The sequence below is a fragment of the Engraulis encrasicolus genome, chromosome 22, assembly GCF_034702125.1.
Source record: "Engraulis encrasicolus isolate BLACKSEA-1 chromosome 22, IST_EnEncr_1.0, whole genome shotgun sequence".
NCBI lineage: Eukaryota > Metazoa > Chordata > Actinopteri > Clupeiformes > Engraulidae > Engraulis > Engraulis encrasicolus.
Genome location: NC_085878.1, coordinates 41969737 through 41984736, shown reverse-complemented (window position 1 = coordinate 41984736; position 15000 = coordinate 41969737). Strand labels below are relative to the sequence as shown.

General features: G+C 44.6%; 1 protein-coding gene across 1 annotated transcript in view; it reads right to left on the bottom strand.

The window, feature by feature from the left end:
- The window catches only part of LOC134439183 (protein kinase C-binding protein NELL1-like), a 289261-nt gene that overhangs the window by 1637 nt on the left and 272624 nt on the right, over positions 1 to 15000 (bottom strand). The window contains exons 17-18 of the mRNA XM_063189062.1: positions 11770 to 11963; positions 4573 to 4749 (exon numbers count right to left, since the gene is read on the bottom strand). Coding sequence (XP_063045132.1) covers positions 4573 to 4749; positions 11770 to 11963 — 371 coding nt within the window. The remainder of the gene's footprint in view (positions 1 to 4572; positions 4750 to 11769; positions 11964 to 15000) is intronic.

The following is a 15000-nucleotide window of genomic DNA, read 5'->3' as shown; positions in this document are numbered from 1 at the left end:
ACTGACCCCTGTAAGGAGCTGGGATGAGCAGATAAAACGACACGACTCCCCCTCTGCACCCATCAAATCCCCCCAACTCAACCTCTCTCCACCTTATCCCCAAATCCTCATCAAATAACACAAGCCCTTTCCACCTCACCTCAAATCCACCTAAAGAACAACACCCCTTTCCTCTAGCCTAGCGAGCTAAACCGGGGAACAAATTCAATTTGCGGCCTCTAGGGGCGTCTAGATTTCTAGGCTACCTTTCCTCATGACCTCATCCCCATCTCAGAGCGAGAAAGGAAGCCCCCAGTACACTTGCAATTCACCCGCCTCTCCCCTTTCCACCTCTCCACCTCATCCAGGGTGTCAGCTGACCTAATGCTATACAGGGGCACAGTAGGGCACCGAGAGATAATGCAGGCACACTAATTTCTTTGCAGTTATTTATTTTAGATTAGATTAGATTAGATTCAACTTTATTTATACCCAAGGGGAAATTCCTTTTCCAGTTTGCTCTGTAGATTAAAAAGAGAAGTAAAAATAATATAAAAATAAAAAAGCAGATAAAATAAATAAATAAAGTGATCATGCAGAAAAGTCCAGGACTTTTCTCAGTCTGTCAGTCCAGTCTGTCAGTCCTGAATTTCAGTGCTCTCAGCCTCTAGCTGAACACACTCTTTTGTTGGATGATTGTGTTGTAGAGTGGGTGCGCCTTATTGTCCAAGATGGTGAGCAGTTTGCTCAAAAAGCTTGTAAATGAATTATGTTATTGCAAGTAGTGCATGTGCGTTATTTTGTGCACATTCTGTAGATTACTCCGTATGCTAAACATGAGCTAAATTCCAAGGTAGCAAGATTGCTGTTTTTTGTGTGTGTGAAAAGCATACCGAGGCACAGCAAATAAATACCCAGGCACGTGCCCCTGTAAAATAGGTCTGGCGATGCCCCTGACTTTATCACAAATCTCCCCAAACCCCCTCCACTCCACCCCACCCACATCATAGCTCCCCACTGCACTCTCCCCACCTTTCCCCACCTCACCCCGTGCCATTGCCACAGCATGATGTGGCCCTTGATACAGTACACTGTGCCAGCCACCCTCCCCCTTTCCGTCATTCTTTCAATCTCTGCCTTTCTCTCTCTCCACCCATCTCTCTGTCACCTGAGGCCTGGAGCAATTAAAAGTGTTATTTTCGCCACACTGGTACCGACTGGACCGACTGCTACACCACCACACCACCATGCCTCCGCACCAACATTATTACCAAATTAATTGCAAAGCTGTCAGCCCGCCGCGATTACCATCCAGAGCAGTGGAGGCCACACAGAACTCTGGGTAACAGGTCAATCTGCCTCATCGTCAAAGAAGAAGACATCACACTCACCGAGCAAGCCAGGGCAGGGAGCGATAAAAAAACCTAGATAAAGTAAAAAAGCATCAGCTTTAGCTTTGTCTGTGCTGAGCAGAGCACAGCTGAGATGAGCCTGCTAGCTACCCTACCATGGTCTTATTAACACTGTCCGTGCCCCTGTCACTAAGACAACATCTCATTCCCTGCAGCAGGTTTCCTGTGGCAGCAGGGCAGGGGATATTTCCGGCTCTTATCTTCCAGAAAGATTTATCTGGTGTCTTTGGAGCTAATAGGATGTGTATTAATGTTCTGCCCACTTTACATTGCTGGATGGATTTTACACTCACCATCTATCAGCTGCCTGGGTAGGGCATGTTATGGAGGCAGAGAAGGTATGTGAGAGAAATGGTTTTAACTCTTGTGTTGTGTGCAGTCCTCCAACCAGTAATGTGGTAATTAGCTGCCTCATTAATTAGCTCATATACTGTATTTTAAATACAGGTTTACATACGCATAGTATCTTATAAATCTGCATTCTACTCTGTTAACCACAAACATTGATCGCTCATTTAACACAGCTTTTACTGTGTATGGCTGCATGTTAAAGTCATATTATATAAAATTACAGCAGAGGGTTTGCAAGAGAAATATTTTTTAGCATTGACATAGATAGTCATGTGCAATCCTCCAAACAGTAATTAGCAACCTCATTCATTTGTTCATATACTGTAATTGAATTACAGGTGTAGGGTACATACATATAATATAAATCTGCATTCTACTCTGTTAACCACAAACATTAACCGCTCATTTAACACAGCTTTACTGTATATGGCTGTCTAAATGAAATAATGAAATTTAAAAAATGATGGGGCAAAGCACATGTTTTCAGCTGTGTAAGTGAAATTACAGTAATGTAAGTGAAATTACATGAATGGACGTGCACAGAATAAAATCCTGGCACGGAAGCTTCAGAAATGTAGGGGGAGCTGCGTGTGGATTTACTCCTCAGGCGGCTATACCGGAATTTGAAGGCAAAAATCTTGTTTATTTAAGTGAAGTTATAGTAATGTAAGTGGAATTACAACAGCAGTATGGAGGAGTGGTATGAAAACCATGTTTTGAGCTTATGGGACAAACACAGATAGGGCTTTCAGGCTGACCAGAACGGAGCCGGTGTCGGTGGCCGCACCAGTTACGTTCGGCACTAAAGTACTTGTCTGCGAACCGCCTGTGTTCATACCGGGCTCTGAACTTTTTACGCAGTGACTGTGTTACCCGGATGAACCTGCTGATGGTCACGCTGTCGTCACGGTTCACGGAGAAAACCTAGTATTTTATGGTTCGCATTGCGAACCAACTTTCCGGTTCGTGGACGCAAATATCAGTGGCGACGGTCGGTTCGCGATTAGGTGCGGGAACGGGCTCCAGCACGGTTCTCAGTTGGCCTGAACGCGCTAAGAGTGACATGGCTGTAATGGAATCTGGTGTTGAACTTGAGCAGCGCCAAATAAGTGTGAGCCTGCCAAGGTCATGGAGCATATTATGCTGCTTGTCCACAAGGTCATGGAGCATAATATTGTGCTGCTGGTCCCCCAAAGCCTCTGGTGGGCTGTGGAGGTCTTGCAGTGGCTCCATGGCCAACTTACAACACGCCCAGAACAACAAAACGCCCTATATTTCAACACCCAGAACAACAACACGCCCTATATTTCTCACAACAAAGACACCTGACCTGGCGTTTTCCTCACGGCCAGTTCCTGGTAATTATTTATTAATTTCCTATTGGGCCCATGTGGTGCTATGTTTTCAGACCTCTGTAACCTCTTTTGCTATTTTCCGTCATGTGGCGTTGAGGGGAAAACACATTAAAAAAGAATGACATCACCTTTCAACATCCTACCCTACACTACATCACAATACACCCACACACCCAGCCACACCCAGCCACACACACACACACACACACACACACACACACACACACACACACACACACACACACACACACACACACACACACACACACACACACACACACACACACACACACACACACTGCCTTTGCTGTGCCATTTCCCAAAACCCCTAGAGAGAGAGAGGGAGAGCACATGGTTTTGGAGGAAATGGCTGTAGGGGTGGGCGGGTCTTTCATTCCATTCTGGAGGCCCAGTGACCTGCCTGCTACTGCCACAATCGATCAGCAGGAGAAAACCACTGAGGATGGATGAGGCAGATAAACAGGGTAGAGAGAGAGAGAGAGAGAGAGAGAGAGAGAGAGAGAGAGAGAGAGAGAGAGAGAGAGAGAGAGAGAGAGAGAGAGAGAGAGAGAGACTGACCAGGTAGGTCCCAGGGGAAAGAGGGAGATGAAAAGAAAGACAGGCAGACAGGAGAGGAGGTAGAAAGAGGGCAATAAAGAACAAAAGAGAAGGGAAGAGAGGGAGGAAGAGAGAGAGAGAGAGAGAGAGAGGGAGGGAGGGAGGGAGGGAGGGAGAGGGAGAGAGAGAGAGAGAGAGAGAGAGAGAGAGAGAGAGAGAGAGAGAGAGAGAGAGAGAGAAAGATAGATGGCCAGACAGCTGCTGGTAGCAATAGATCCAGAGCAAGGGGGTGTGGGGGAGTTAGAAGGACAGAGAGACGGAGAGGGGGGGTTGGGGGGGGTTAGAGGTAGACACAGAGAGAGAGTGAAGTACAGAGAGAGATGCAGAGGCGAGTACTGACCAGGCATCAGCACTGCTGGCAGCTATAGACAGAGGGGGAGAGCAAGGGAGAGAGAGAGAGAGAGAGAGAGAGAGAGAGAGAGAGAGAGAAAGACAGACAGACAGACAGACCGACAGAGAGAGAGAGAGCTACTGACCAGGCATCGGCACTGCTGGTAGCTATAGGGAGAGGGGGAGAGGGGGAGAGCAAGGGAGAGAGAGAGAGAGAGAGAGAGAGAGAGAGAGAGAGAGAGAGAGAGAGAGAGAGAGAGAGAGAGAGAGAGAGAGAGAGCTACTGACCAGGCATCGGCACTGCTGGTAGCTATAGGGAGAGGGGGAGAGGGGGAGAGCAAGGGAGAGAGAGAGCAAGAGATGCAGAGAGAAAGGGAGAGAGAGAGAGAGTGTGTTTGTATGAGTGTGTGTGTGTGTGTGTGAGAGTGTGCATGAGAGAGAGAGAGAGAGAGAGAGAGAGAGAGAGAGAGAGAGAGAGAGAGAGAGAGAGAGAGAGAGAGAGAGAGAGATGAGAGAGAGCTACTGACCAGGCATCGGCACTGCTGGCAGCTGTATATCCAGGTGTCTCCGCTGCGGTAGAGCGTGTGGCTGCTCTGGTGGAGGCACTGGCTGCTGAGGCGGCTGTCACACTCCGGGCAGCAGAACAGGTCCACCTCCGCCTCCTCGCAGTCACACTCCTTCCGCCGGCAGAACACACGCCCATCCTGGACACACACACACACACACACACACACACACACACACACACACACACACACACACACACACACACACACACACACACACACACACACACACACATGGACAAGGACACACACAAGGACATGTAGGCGCATACACACAAACACACACGTTAATTTGACCCATTTACGTATAAGGGAGAACCAATAATGATTAAAGCAACAAAGGACACAAATATTTGTAAATACTACACCTCCTTATTCAACATGAATACATGCATGCACACACACACACACACACCAGTGTTTCCCATACATTGAGGAAACTATGGCGCACCGCCATAGATTAAATTTGGCCGCCATAGTTTCCGAAAATGTTAAAAAAAGTTGTATGATAATGAGTTAGGCGACAGGCCTTCATTGACACAGCAGAGGAGACATCGGGCTGCATATAGAAATGAATGTGTAATGAATGTGAATATAGACATAAATGTGTAATATGTTGTTCAGCCCTTTTACTGGGAGGAATTTTGAAAAACTGGCCCTGTAACCAGCACCCCATGTTGAATGAGTACGCCTCTGTGTGTGGGGAAAAAGGCATAGCATACTCTCTTAGACCCTTTTTGTCTGTGCTTAAACAATTTCACAGTGCTCCTAAATTCTTATCTGTGCTTCTATTTTGTTTTTTTTTGTTTTTTTTTCATTGCATAGACCCCTGCAAGAGGGAGGAAGGACAGTGTGTTGTAAACAGAAATGATTCACTGTACTGCATTTTTATATAATCAATGACAATGTAGCACTACATGTATGTAATGTAGTACATGTCATGGGTAAAATGTTATGTAATGTCTCAAAACTAAATGGCTGAAATATAGGCCTATACGAAACTTATAGTTTCTCCATGCGCCAATGTCATAATGTACTCATTGTTTTCTTTTGCATTTACGCCGCATCCACCCCCCCCCAATTTGCCCGTGTGAAATGACACCCCCCCCCCAAAAAAAAATCCCGGCTGCCCCCATAGTTTCAAAATTTTCTGTGGGAAACACTGCACACACACGCACACACTGGTGCGCAAGCGCACACACAAATGCAAGCAAGCACGCGCGCATACACACACGCACACACACACACACACACACACACACACACACACACACACACACACACACACACACACACACACACACACACACACACACACACTCACACTCGCATATGCATACACATACACATCGACAAACACACACACACACACACACACATACACATACACACACACACACACACACATACACACACACACACACACACACACACACACACACACACACACACACACACACACACACACACACACACACACACACACACACACACACACACACACATTGGGTATGCAAAGACACACCTGCACATCTGTGAATGCATATGTTCTCATATGCCACATGATTGAGAAAGCCTTGAGTTAACTACTGCAATCCACTGCAATCACCCTGCAACACCTCTGCTGTAGGAGTGCATTGATGCACAGCAAAGTCATAGACACAGGGCAGTAAGTGTTTAAAGGGGAGTGATGATGTTAGAATAGGGGTGGGCGATACGGCAAAAATGTTATAACATAAAATCTCGATTCCGATTTTTAATTACGATCTTCCATCGAAAACATGCAAAAAAACCAAAAAAACAGAGTCAAGCATTTTATATGCTTGCAATTTTGGTATTAGCATAAAGTGCACAATCGGAATACGATAATGTAAAGAATAAAAGTGAAGACAACAACACTATGTAAGTAGACATCAGTCTGATTCTGATAGTAAACATCCTTACTGCAAGACGATCTATACGGTTTCTCACTTTTGCAGATTCGACGATCTTGTACACGATTTCACGATTCACGATTCACCTCTATGTCAGAATAGTGTATAGTCAGAGATTCTTTAATAGAGATATGCCAACATAATAGGTTTCTATGGGCACCTAACGCGACCAGGTTCCGGTCTGCCTCAAGGGGCGTGTCATAATGCTCCTACAATGAATAGAACAGTCCTTAGGTCTGCCTAGGTCTGCCTAAGGGGGCCATTATAGAACCAGGAAACAATGGGCCAATGGAACCTCTCTCTCTCTACTCTCTCTGGTATAGTGCTAATGTGTTGCGGGCTACTATGCACATACGGTACAGTACGTGCTGATTTGCACAGGTGAAACAGCATTGCCTTATTATTGTAACTAACAACCAGGCTTGCACGAAATTCCGAATTGAATGAATTCAAAGTAATGCCATAATATGAACACTAGGTGGTGGTGTTCTATGTACTCTCAATGGGTGGTGTAGCTTAAATTCAAAGAAATTCAAGGTAATGACACCACCTAGTGTTCATATTATGGCATTATTTGAATTCAAATTCAGTCAATTCGGAATTTCGTACACAAAAGCTTGTTGATGATACAGTAAGGAAACCAATGTATGACAATGACTGAACAATATCTCAGTACAGCGCCAGGACACACACAGGGAACCACAAAAACACCATACAACCCAACACAACTGAAAACAAAACAGACTTTTGCCTTACTGTAAATCAGTAGTTCTCAACCTTTTTAGAACAAACGCCCCCTTGGCCTCATCACAAGCCTCCCAACGCCCCTTAACCTCATGATAACGCCCCCCTTAGTATTAAAAAATGAAATGGACTTATGTCCCCCAAATGGGAACTAAGCCCCCATTCAGCTGTATCCTTCTCAATGACCCCCTAGGGCTCCTCAATGCCTCCCTAGGGCTCCCCCCTAGGGCTCCTCCTAGGGGGCTGTACTGCCCCTGTTGAGAAACACTACTGTAGATGAAGGGCACATCCTAAACAGAAAAGTCTGCAAATGAGCAAAAACAAGTACCATCAGTAAAACAAAGACATTTCTGTACTTGATCTGTTTTGACTTTCAGAGGTGCCGGAACCAAGGGACTCTGGGTATTCCTACGAGTTTGCATGGAGCAGACTGGAGCACAGTCTGAGTTGACAACAGACTCACTGCAAAAATCGTATAAGAGAGAAAGATATGTTAAAACCCACCCATCCAATGCAAAGGAGTGTGCTCAAAATTCGGTCTCCTAAGTGGGCGTTGTCCCTCCTTCTTCTTCTCTTTTTGTGGTGTTTGCGCAAGACGTGCGCTACCGCCATCTACAGCGCTAATGGGAGTCCATTTATTCTCCACCTCAAGACTGGGAAGGTCTCCTGATCGAAGGTCTCCTAAAGGGGCGTTCACCCGACGTAAAGTGGATACAGGAAAAGAGCCCGCCTGCTTTATCTCACTCTCATATACGATTCTCTGCTCACTGTGTTCAGACACACACAAGCATGAAAACACACATACACACACGTAGGCATGTATGCACGCAAACGCACACACGCAAACACACACATGCATGCATACACTCATGCATGCACGCGCACGCACACATATGCATGAACACGCACAGATAATCACACAATCACACGCACGCACACGCACACACACACACACACACACACACACACACACACACACACACACACACACACACACACACACACACACACACACACACACACACACACACACACATGAACAGACCCAAGAGCACATTCTCAGCTGAGCTCACACTCAGCTGTCAACTTCCTAATTTTCTGCAACATTGTGTTGAAAATCTAACTCTACATGCCAATGCATAATCAATAAGCCCTAGTCTATATCAAGGTTCCTCAGCAGGTCTGAGGTCTAATGTATGGCGGTGTTGTGTCAATATGAGCTACTGGTCGACAAGGGCAGCCAAGTCATTGCAACACACTAAAATGCCACCTATTTATATCCTGATTATCATTGACGTTCAAATCTTTTCGAGACTTGGTCTGACCAAGAGCATAACAATTAATGTTTCCCAAACGGAATGGTCGACCCGCCTCCCTAGGTTTGCCACTGGTTGAGGTGTCAGACAAATTGGGTGGAGTTCCTGATTTTTCGGGAGATCAGAAACTATATTTACATTGCTCTTGGCCTGACTAGAAGCATTGCAGAAAATGTTGCGTCACTAGGAGGGTGTGGCCTGGCTAACCTCTTTAGGGGTTAAGGTTAAGTTGTGGGTTTGAGCTTAGGCTATTGGTAGCCCACCAGAATTGTTTCGTAGTGTTATGTGAAGACAACAACGAAAAGAAGTCACGAGAAGTTTAAGAAATATATTTAGGCCACATTAACTGTCAGACTATCTGCACGGGAATTTTATTGAAATGTTCTTAAGACATAGTTAAACTTTTTGTCATCACTGGCCTCAAGAATGACTTATCATTTTACTGGCATTATTTTATGTCTGACAGTATTTTTTATGCCATCTTATAAAACAGACCGGTGCGCACCTGAATTATATTATTTTCCATTTTCCAGCATCCTGAGCCCCGCCATTATGCAGAGAAAAAGGCGATATAATTTTAATAGCTGTCCAGACTAAACTTAAGCCCAAGAGTCAACCACCTTTAAAATCGATCTCTAAACATTTTTACATGTCCTCCAAGAACAAAGCCGTACCAACCAATATATTGTGTTTCTGTCTCCACTGTTCTGTGTGTGTGTGTGTGTGTGTGTGTGTGTGTGTGTGTGTGTGTGTGTGTGTGTGTGTGTGTGTGTGTGTGTGTGTGTGTGTGTGTGTGTGTGTGTGTGTGTGTGTGTGTGTGTGTGTATGTATGTGTGTGTTTGTTATGTCTCATTATGTGCCTATGTTCCAGCCTACAATTAAGTGTGCTTGAGCAGGGTGTGTGGGGGCGTTGTGTTTAGAGTGTGTCTCTCTGCAGGTTGCTGCTATCTGTGCTGTCTGATCTAGCACATTGAATTGTCAGGGGAGCAACGCTGGCTTATTCAGCCTGACACTAATCTCACTACAGGGAAGAAAGAGAAAAAAGAAGGGATGAAAAGAAAAAGAAAGAGAAAATATGATGTAAAATCCTCTACAAAAGAAAAGCCAACCTGAATCTATGTTTAAGCCTTTGAAATTCAATCTGGTGGTGTGGCATAGTCAAGCTCGTTTGTTGTTCTTTCGTCACGCAGGAGATACCACACCCACACGTGTGCATTCTGAGCAATATCTGCAAAATCGCTGTTATGGGGGCGATCATAAAAAAGACTGCCCAGTTCCATGCGAGTGCTTCTGGTGAAAACGTTGGTGGCCAACTTTTCAAGAGCGTCTCATTGAGCCTGTCCGAAAATACAAACATGACTACGATCATGCTTCCATGTTGCACTTTGATAAGGAGTGTGCAAATGTAGGAGTAACAGTATCGTCTCCTTCTCCAGGAAGTTGCACTCTGTGTTTTTAGGTTTTTTTTTCCTTTTTTGGGCGGGTCTTTTTCGACTTTATTCGACAGGATAGTGCGAGAGGTGGACAGGAAGCGAATGGGGAGAGAGATGGGGAGGGGTCGGCAAAGGACCCGGGACGGGAATCGAAACCGGGTCAGCCGCATGGTAGACGAGTGCCCTACCGGTTGGCCACGGCAGGGCCTGTGTTTTCGGTTTCTGTATCGCTGTCTTTCCCCTGGATGATGCCACCAGTACTGTGCATATTGATCTTGTGCAAGTATGTGCAGTTGGTCACACACTGTGGCATGCCTAATTTAAGGCTCACAGCCAGCAGGGTCTATCTCTCTCTCTCTCTGGATTTGTGTATGTATGTATGTATGTGCTTGAGTGTGCGCCATTGTCTATGTCCACTGTGGGTGTGATTTGGGAGGCAGTGTACTAAATAAACGCTGCAATGCATCATTGGGCTAAAGGCATCCAAAAGCTCACACCATCTTCTCTGTCTATTCTGTGTGAGAGATCACAGGCAGACACAGGTGAACTCCCCATTCTCTCTAGGACTTCAGACACAGGTGAACTCCACATCCTCTCTAGGACTTCAGACACAGGTGAACTCCACATCCATTATAGGACTTGCAGACGAAATGAAGTGGCCAGTGCCAGTGACTACTCTCTCTTTCTCTCTCTCTCTCTCTCTCTCTCTCTCTCTCTCTCTCTCTCTCTCTCTCTCTCTCTCTCTCTCTCTCACTCCGTCTCTCACTCTCTCACACACACACACACACACACACACACACACACACACACACACACACACACACACACACACACACACACACACACACACACACACACACACACACACCCGATCAGAGTCTTCCAATTTGAAATCAGCACAAGCACACGCACACGCACACGCACACGCACACGCACACACACACAGTTGCTGGGATTAGTTGAGTAAACATGAGTGGGAGGAAGCTTCTCGCAAAATATATGACTCAGTATCCCAAAGTACTTGGCTTAGTGTGTGTGTGTGTGTGTGTGTGTGTGTGTGTGTGTGTGTGTGTGTGTGTGTGTGTGTGTGTGTGTGTGTGTGTGTGTGTGCACGTGTGTGTGCGTGTGTGTCTGTGTGCATGTGTGTGTGTGAGCACACTGTGAGGGCGTGTGTGAGAGTGTGTGTGCATATGCAAATGACTGACTGTGTTTGCTCCTTGGCAGGATAGCAGTGCATATTTGAAGGAGGATACTGTGTGTATGCAGATTTTGTTCAGCCAACTAACAAAGGGCAACCGCAATTCAATTGCATACTTATACTGTATAATAACACTGCAAAGGGGTTGAATCGTGTGATTCTGTAATACTTGGCTTTGTGTGCGCGTGTGTGTGTGTGTGTGTGTGTGTGTGTGTGTGTGTGTGTGTGTGTGTGTGTGTGTGTGTGTGTGTGTGTGTGTGTGTGTGTGTGTGTGTGTGTGTGTGTGTGTGTGTGTGTGTGTGTGGTGATTAGAGATTTGGTCTGACCAAGAGCATAACAATTAACATTTCCCAAACAACATGTTTGACCCGCCTCCCTTAGTTTGCTTATGGTTGTTTGCTTCCAGACAAAGTGAAAGGACTTCCCGTATTCTCGGGAACTCGGAAAGTACTTGCATTGCTCTTGACCTGACTAGTTGCTACGCTGAAGGTGTTGCGTCACTAGGAGGGGGCGGCCTGGCTAGTGTGGTGTACCTTGCAGGAGCACATTGAGCAGCGGTCATGGCTTAGGCTCCACTCGTCCCCGTTCCGCTTGAGTCCGTCCTCGTGAGGGCAGTCACCGGTGCACTCAGGCCCCACCGTGCACATGCAGTCGTAGCCACCCGGCAAGTTCACACACACCGAGTCGTTCCAGCAGGTGTGTGTCTGCGTGGCACACTCGTCTATGTCTGTAGAACAAAACACATGGAAAAATGAACAAATTTCAGAACACCAAAGAACATACACAGTCTTTCAAGAGATTAGTTGTGTGTTCAAGTGGCACATTTGTTCTCGTATGTGGCACAAAGTAAACCCTTTTCGGCTCAGGTATGTACCGTGTAAGTACAACAGTATACAGTATGTGGATACAAGAATATACATTGAAAAGAAACCATAAAACAAAGTGCCAGCCAGAGGCCGTGTTTCACTAGGTTCACTGACTGCTTCTTTCTACGGCTGTGCGTTTAGCTTGGTTGCTGTCCATGGTGCTGATATGCTTAAAGAGTGGATTGTATGGTAGGCTATTTACTCCAAACGGCAAAAAATGAAAGTCGTAGCAAGCTTATGTTTCTATGTTCAAGTAAAAACATTTAGTCAATCTTAATTTAAGTAAAAATCACCTAAAAACTAGTACTTTTGAAATAGAAGTTAGAACTACAGTCATGGCCAAAAGTATTGGCACCCCTTCAATTCTGTTAGAAAATACTCAATTTCTTCCAGAAAATGATTGCAATCACAAATTCTTTGTTATTAATATCTTCATTTGTTTTTCTTGCAATGAAAAAACACAAAAGAGAATGAAAAAAAACGTCAAATGAATGATCATTTTACACAAAACTCCAAAAATGGGCCGGACAAAAGTATTGACACCCTCAGCCTAATACTTGGTAGCACAACCTTTAGACAAAATATCTGCGAACAGCCACTTGCGGTAACCATCAATGAGCTTCCTACAACACTCTGCTGGACTTTTAGACCATGCTTGAGGTGATTTGAAGGGTGCTTTCTCCAAACTATCATTGTGAGATCTCTCCACAGGTTTTCTATGGGATTAGGGGGTGGACTCCTTCATTATGCTGCAAAATTTGTTGATGGTCTTTAAACTTCATAATTTCATGCACACGGTCAAGCAGTCCAGTGCCAGAGGCAGCAAAGCAACCTCAAAACATCAGGGAACCTATGCCATGTTTGACTGTACGGACCATGTTATTTTCTTTGAAGGCCTCACCTTTTTTCCTGCATTCATTTGAATTGACAGGAAAACACTGAGGCCTTCAAAGAAAAGAATACGGTCCGTACAGTCAAACATGGCAGAGGTTCCCTGATGTTTTGAGGTTCCTTTGCTGCCTCTGGCACTGGACTGCTTGACCGTGTGCATGGAATTATGAAGTCTGAAGATTATCAACAAATTTTGCTGCATAATGTAGGAGTCCACCCCCTAATCCCATAGAAAAGTTTTGTGTAAAATGATCATCCATTTGACTTTTTTCATTCTCTTTTGTGTTTTTTCATTGCAAGAAAAACAAATGAACATATTAACAAAGAATTTGTGATTGCAATCATTTTCTGGGAGAAATTGAGTATTTTCTAACAGAATTGAAGGGGTGCCAATACTTTTGCCCATGACTGTATTAGTTAGACTATTTAGACTTGTTTAAGACGTCCGTCCGTCTACATATTTTTACTTGGTGATATTTTCATAGCTGTTATAAGCATTTTATGTTTATGTTCATGTTATGAACATTTGCTTGAAATGAGTGGAAAAAAAATCTGATCAAGTAAAATGTATTTATTTATTTTATAATAATTTTTTGCAGTGCACATAATGTAGGTCCATATGGGAGCCATGTTAAGCACTCTGCACTTCATTTAAGTTACAAGAGGGATTTATCCATCAAAGTTTAGCCCATGTGTAATGTTGTCCTGTATGTTGTAAAACATATTGTAGAATAGAACATGCACAACCTAATCTCCTACAATGAAACATAATACATCATGTCGTCATGTTTACATAAAACAAAGTACTACACTGTAGCCTGAGAGCTCTCAACAGATTTTCATGAAATAATCTTTCGCCCAGGCGTTCAGTGGTAGGCAGCCTTGGCATGGAGTGCCTTGCGAATGCAAAGCTGCTTTCCCCACATTCAAAGGTGTTGCTGAGCGAATCTCAAGTGCTCTGCAATTCATGCTCGCCGCACCAAGGCCACCCGTGTTGGTGAAATCTGGTGGGTGGAAGTCATGACTCTTAATTGAACCCTCCATAATTATGAGTAAGCGCACACAGCACAGAATGAACACATTTCTGCCATGAGAGAGCGAGAGAGAGAGAGAGAGAGAGAGAGAGAGAGAGAGAGAGAGAGAGAGAGAGAGAGAGAGAGAGAGAGAGAGAGAGAGAGAGAGAGAGAGAGAGAGATTGACTATTGCATAAGACCCTGAACTTTTTTGACTGCTAAACTAAAGCAGGCTAAACTTTAGATTGGAGAAACGCGACATATTTTGATCCATTAGCGTGGGCAAGCTAGGCGATGAGTGTGCTCCGTCTCGGAGAGAGTAAGTATAGTAATTTATCAAAACGAGCCTCATTCTCATTGAACCGTAATGCCCTTTATCTTGCCTGCATGATGATGCATCTGTGATCCTTGTCTCAAAAATAGAACAGGACAAATGTCATGTACAAGTGTTACCCTTATAAAAAAACACAATTTTCCTTCAAGCAGAAGTTAGCATGCACTTAATTTAAAATATGTACAGTAATACAAAACTTTGTGATGATTTCAGGGGAATATTGCCTTGCTTCTATACTGTCAGTACAGTCAAAGGGAAGTGGAGCATGCAATCTAATATAAACTGCTAAGAAATTATGTTGTCAGACAACTTTTTAGCTTGCTAATAGAGATGGCATCGTATGTTTTAAGGGAAAAGAAGGTGCAAAAAAAATTGTACATGTCGGTCTGCTTCATAGCTGAAAATTAAGGTGGAATATGTTGCAGAGCCACATCACATGTCCAAAATCTTTACATCCATTTTCTATAGCAAACATCCATATGTACAGTCAAAATAGATTTATCAGTTTATGGTTGTTTTGCTGGCTGCCTCGAGATGTCTTTCCTACACCTATGACTGCTGCATTGCCCATATGTTATATCGTCATGTGTGATCATGCATATGTTCAACGTTGGATTAATAAAGAGGATTCAAAACATGTCCAACCAATGCAAAAGAGTG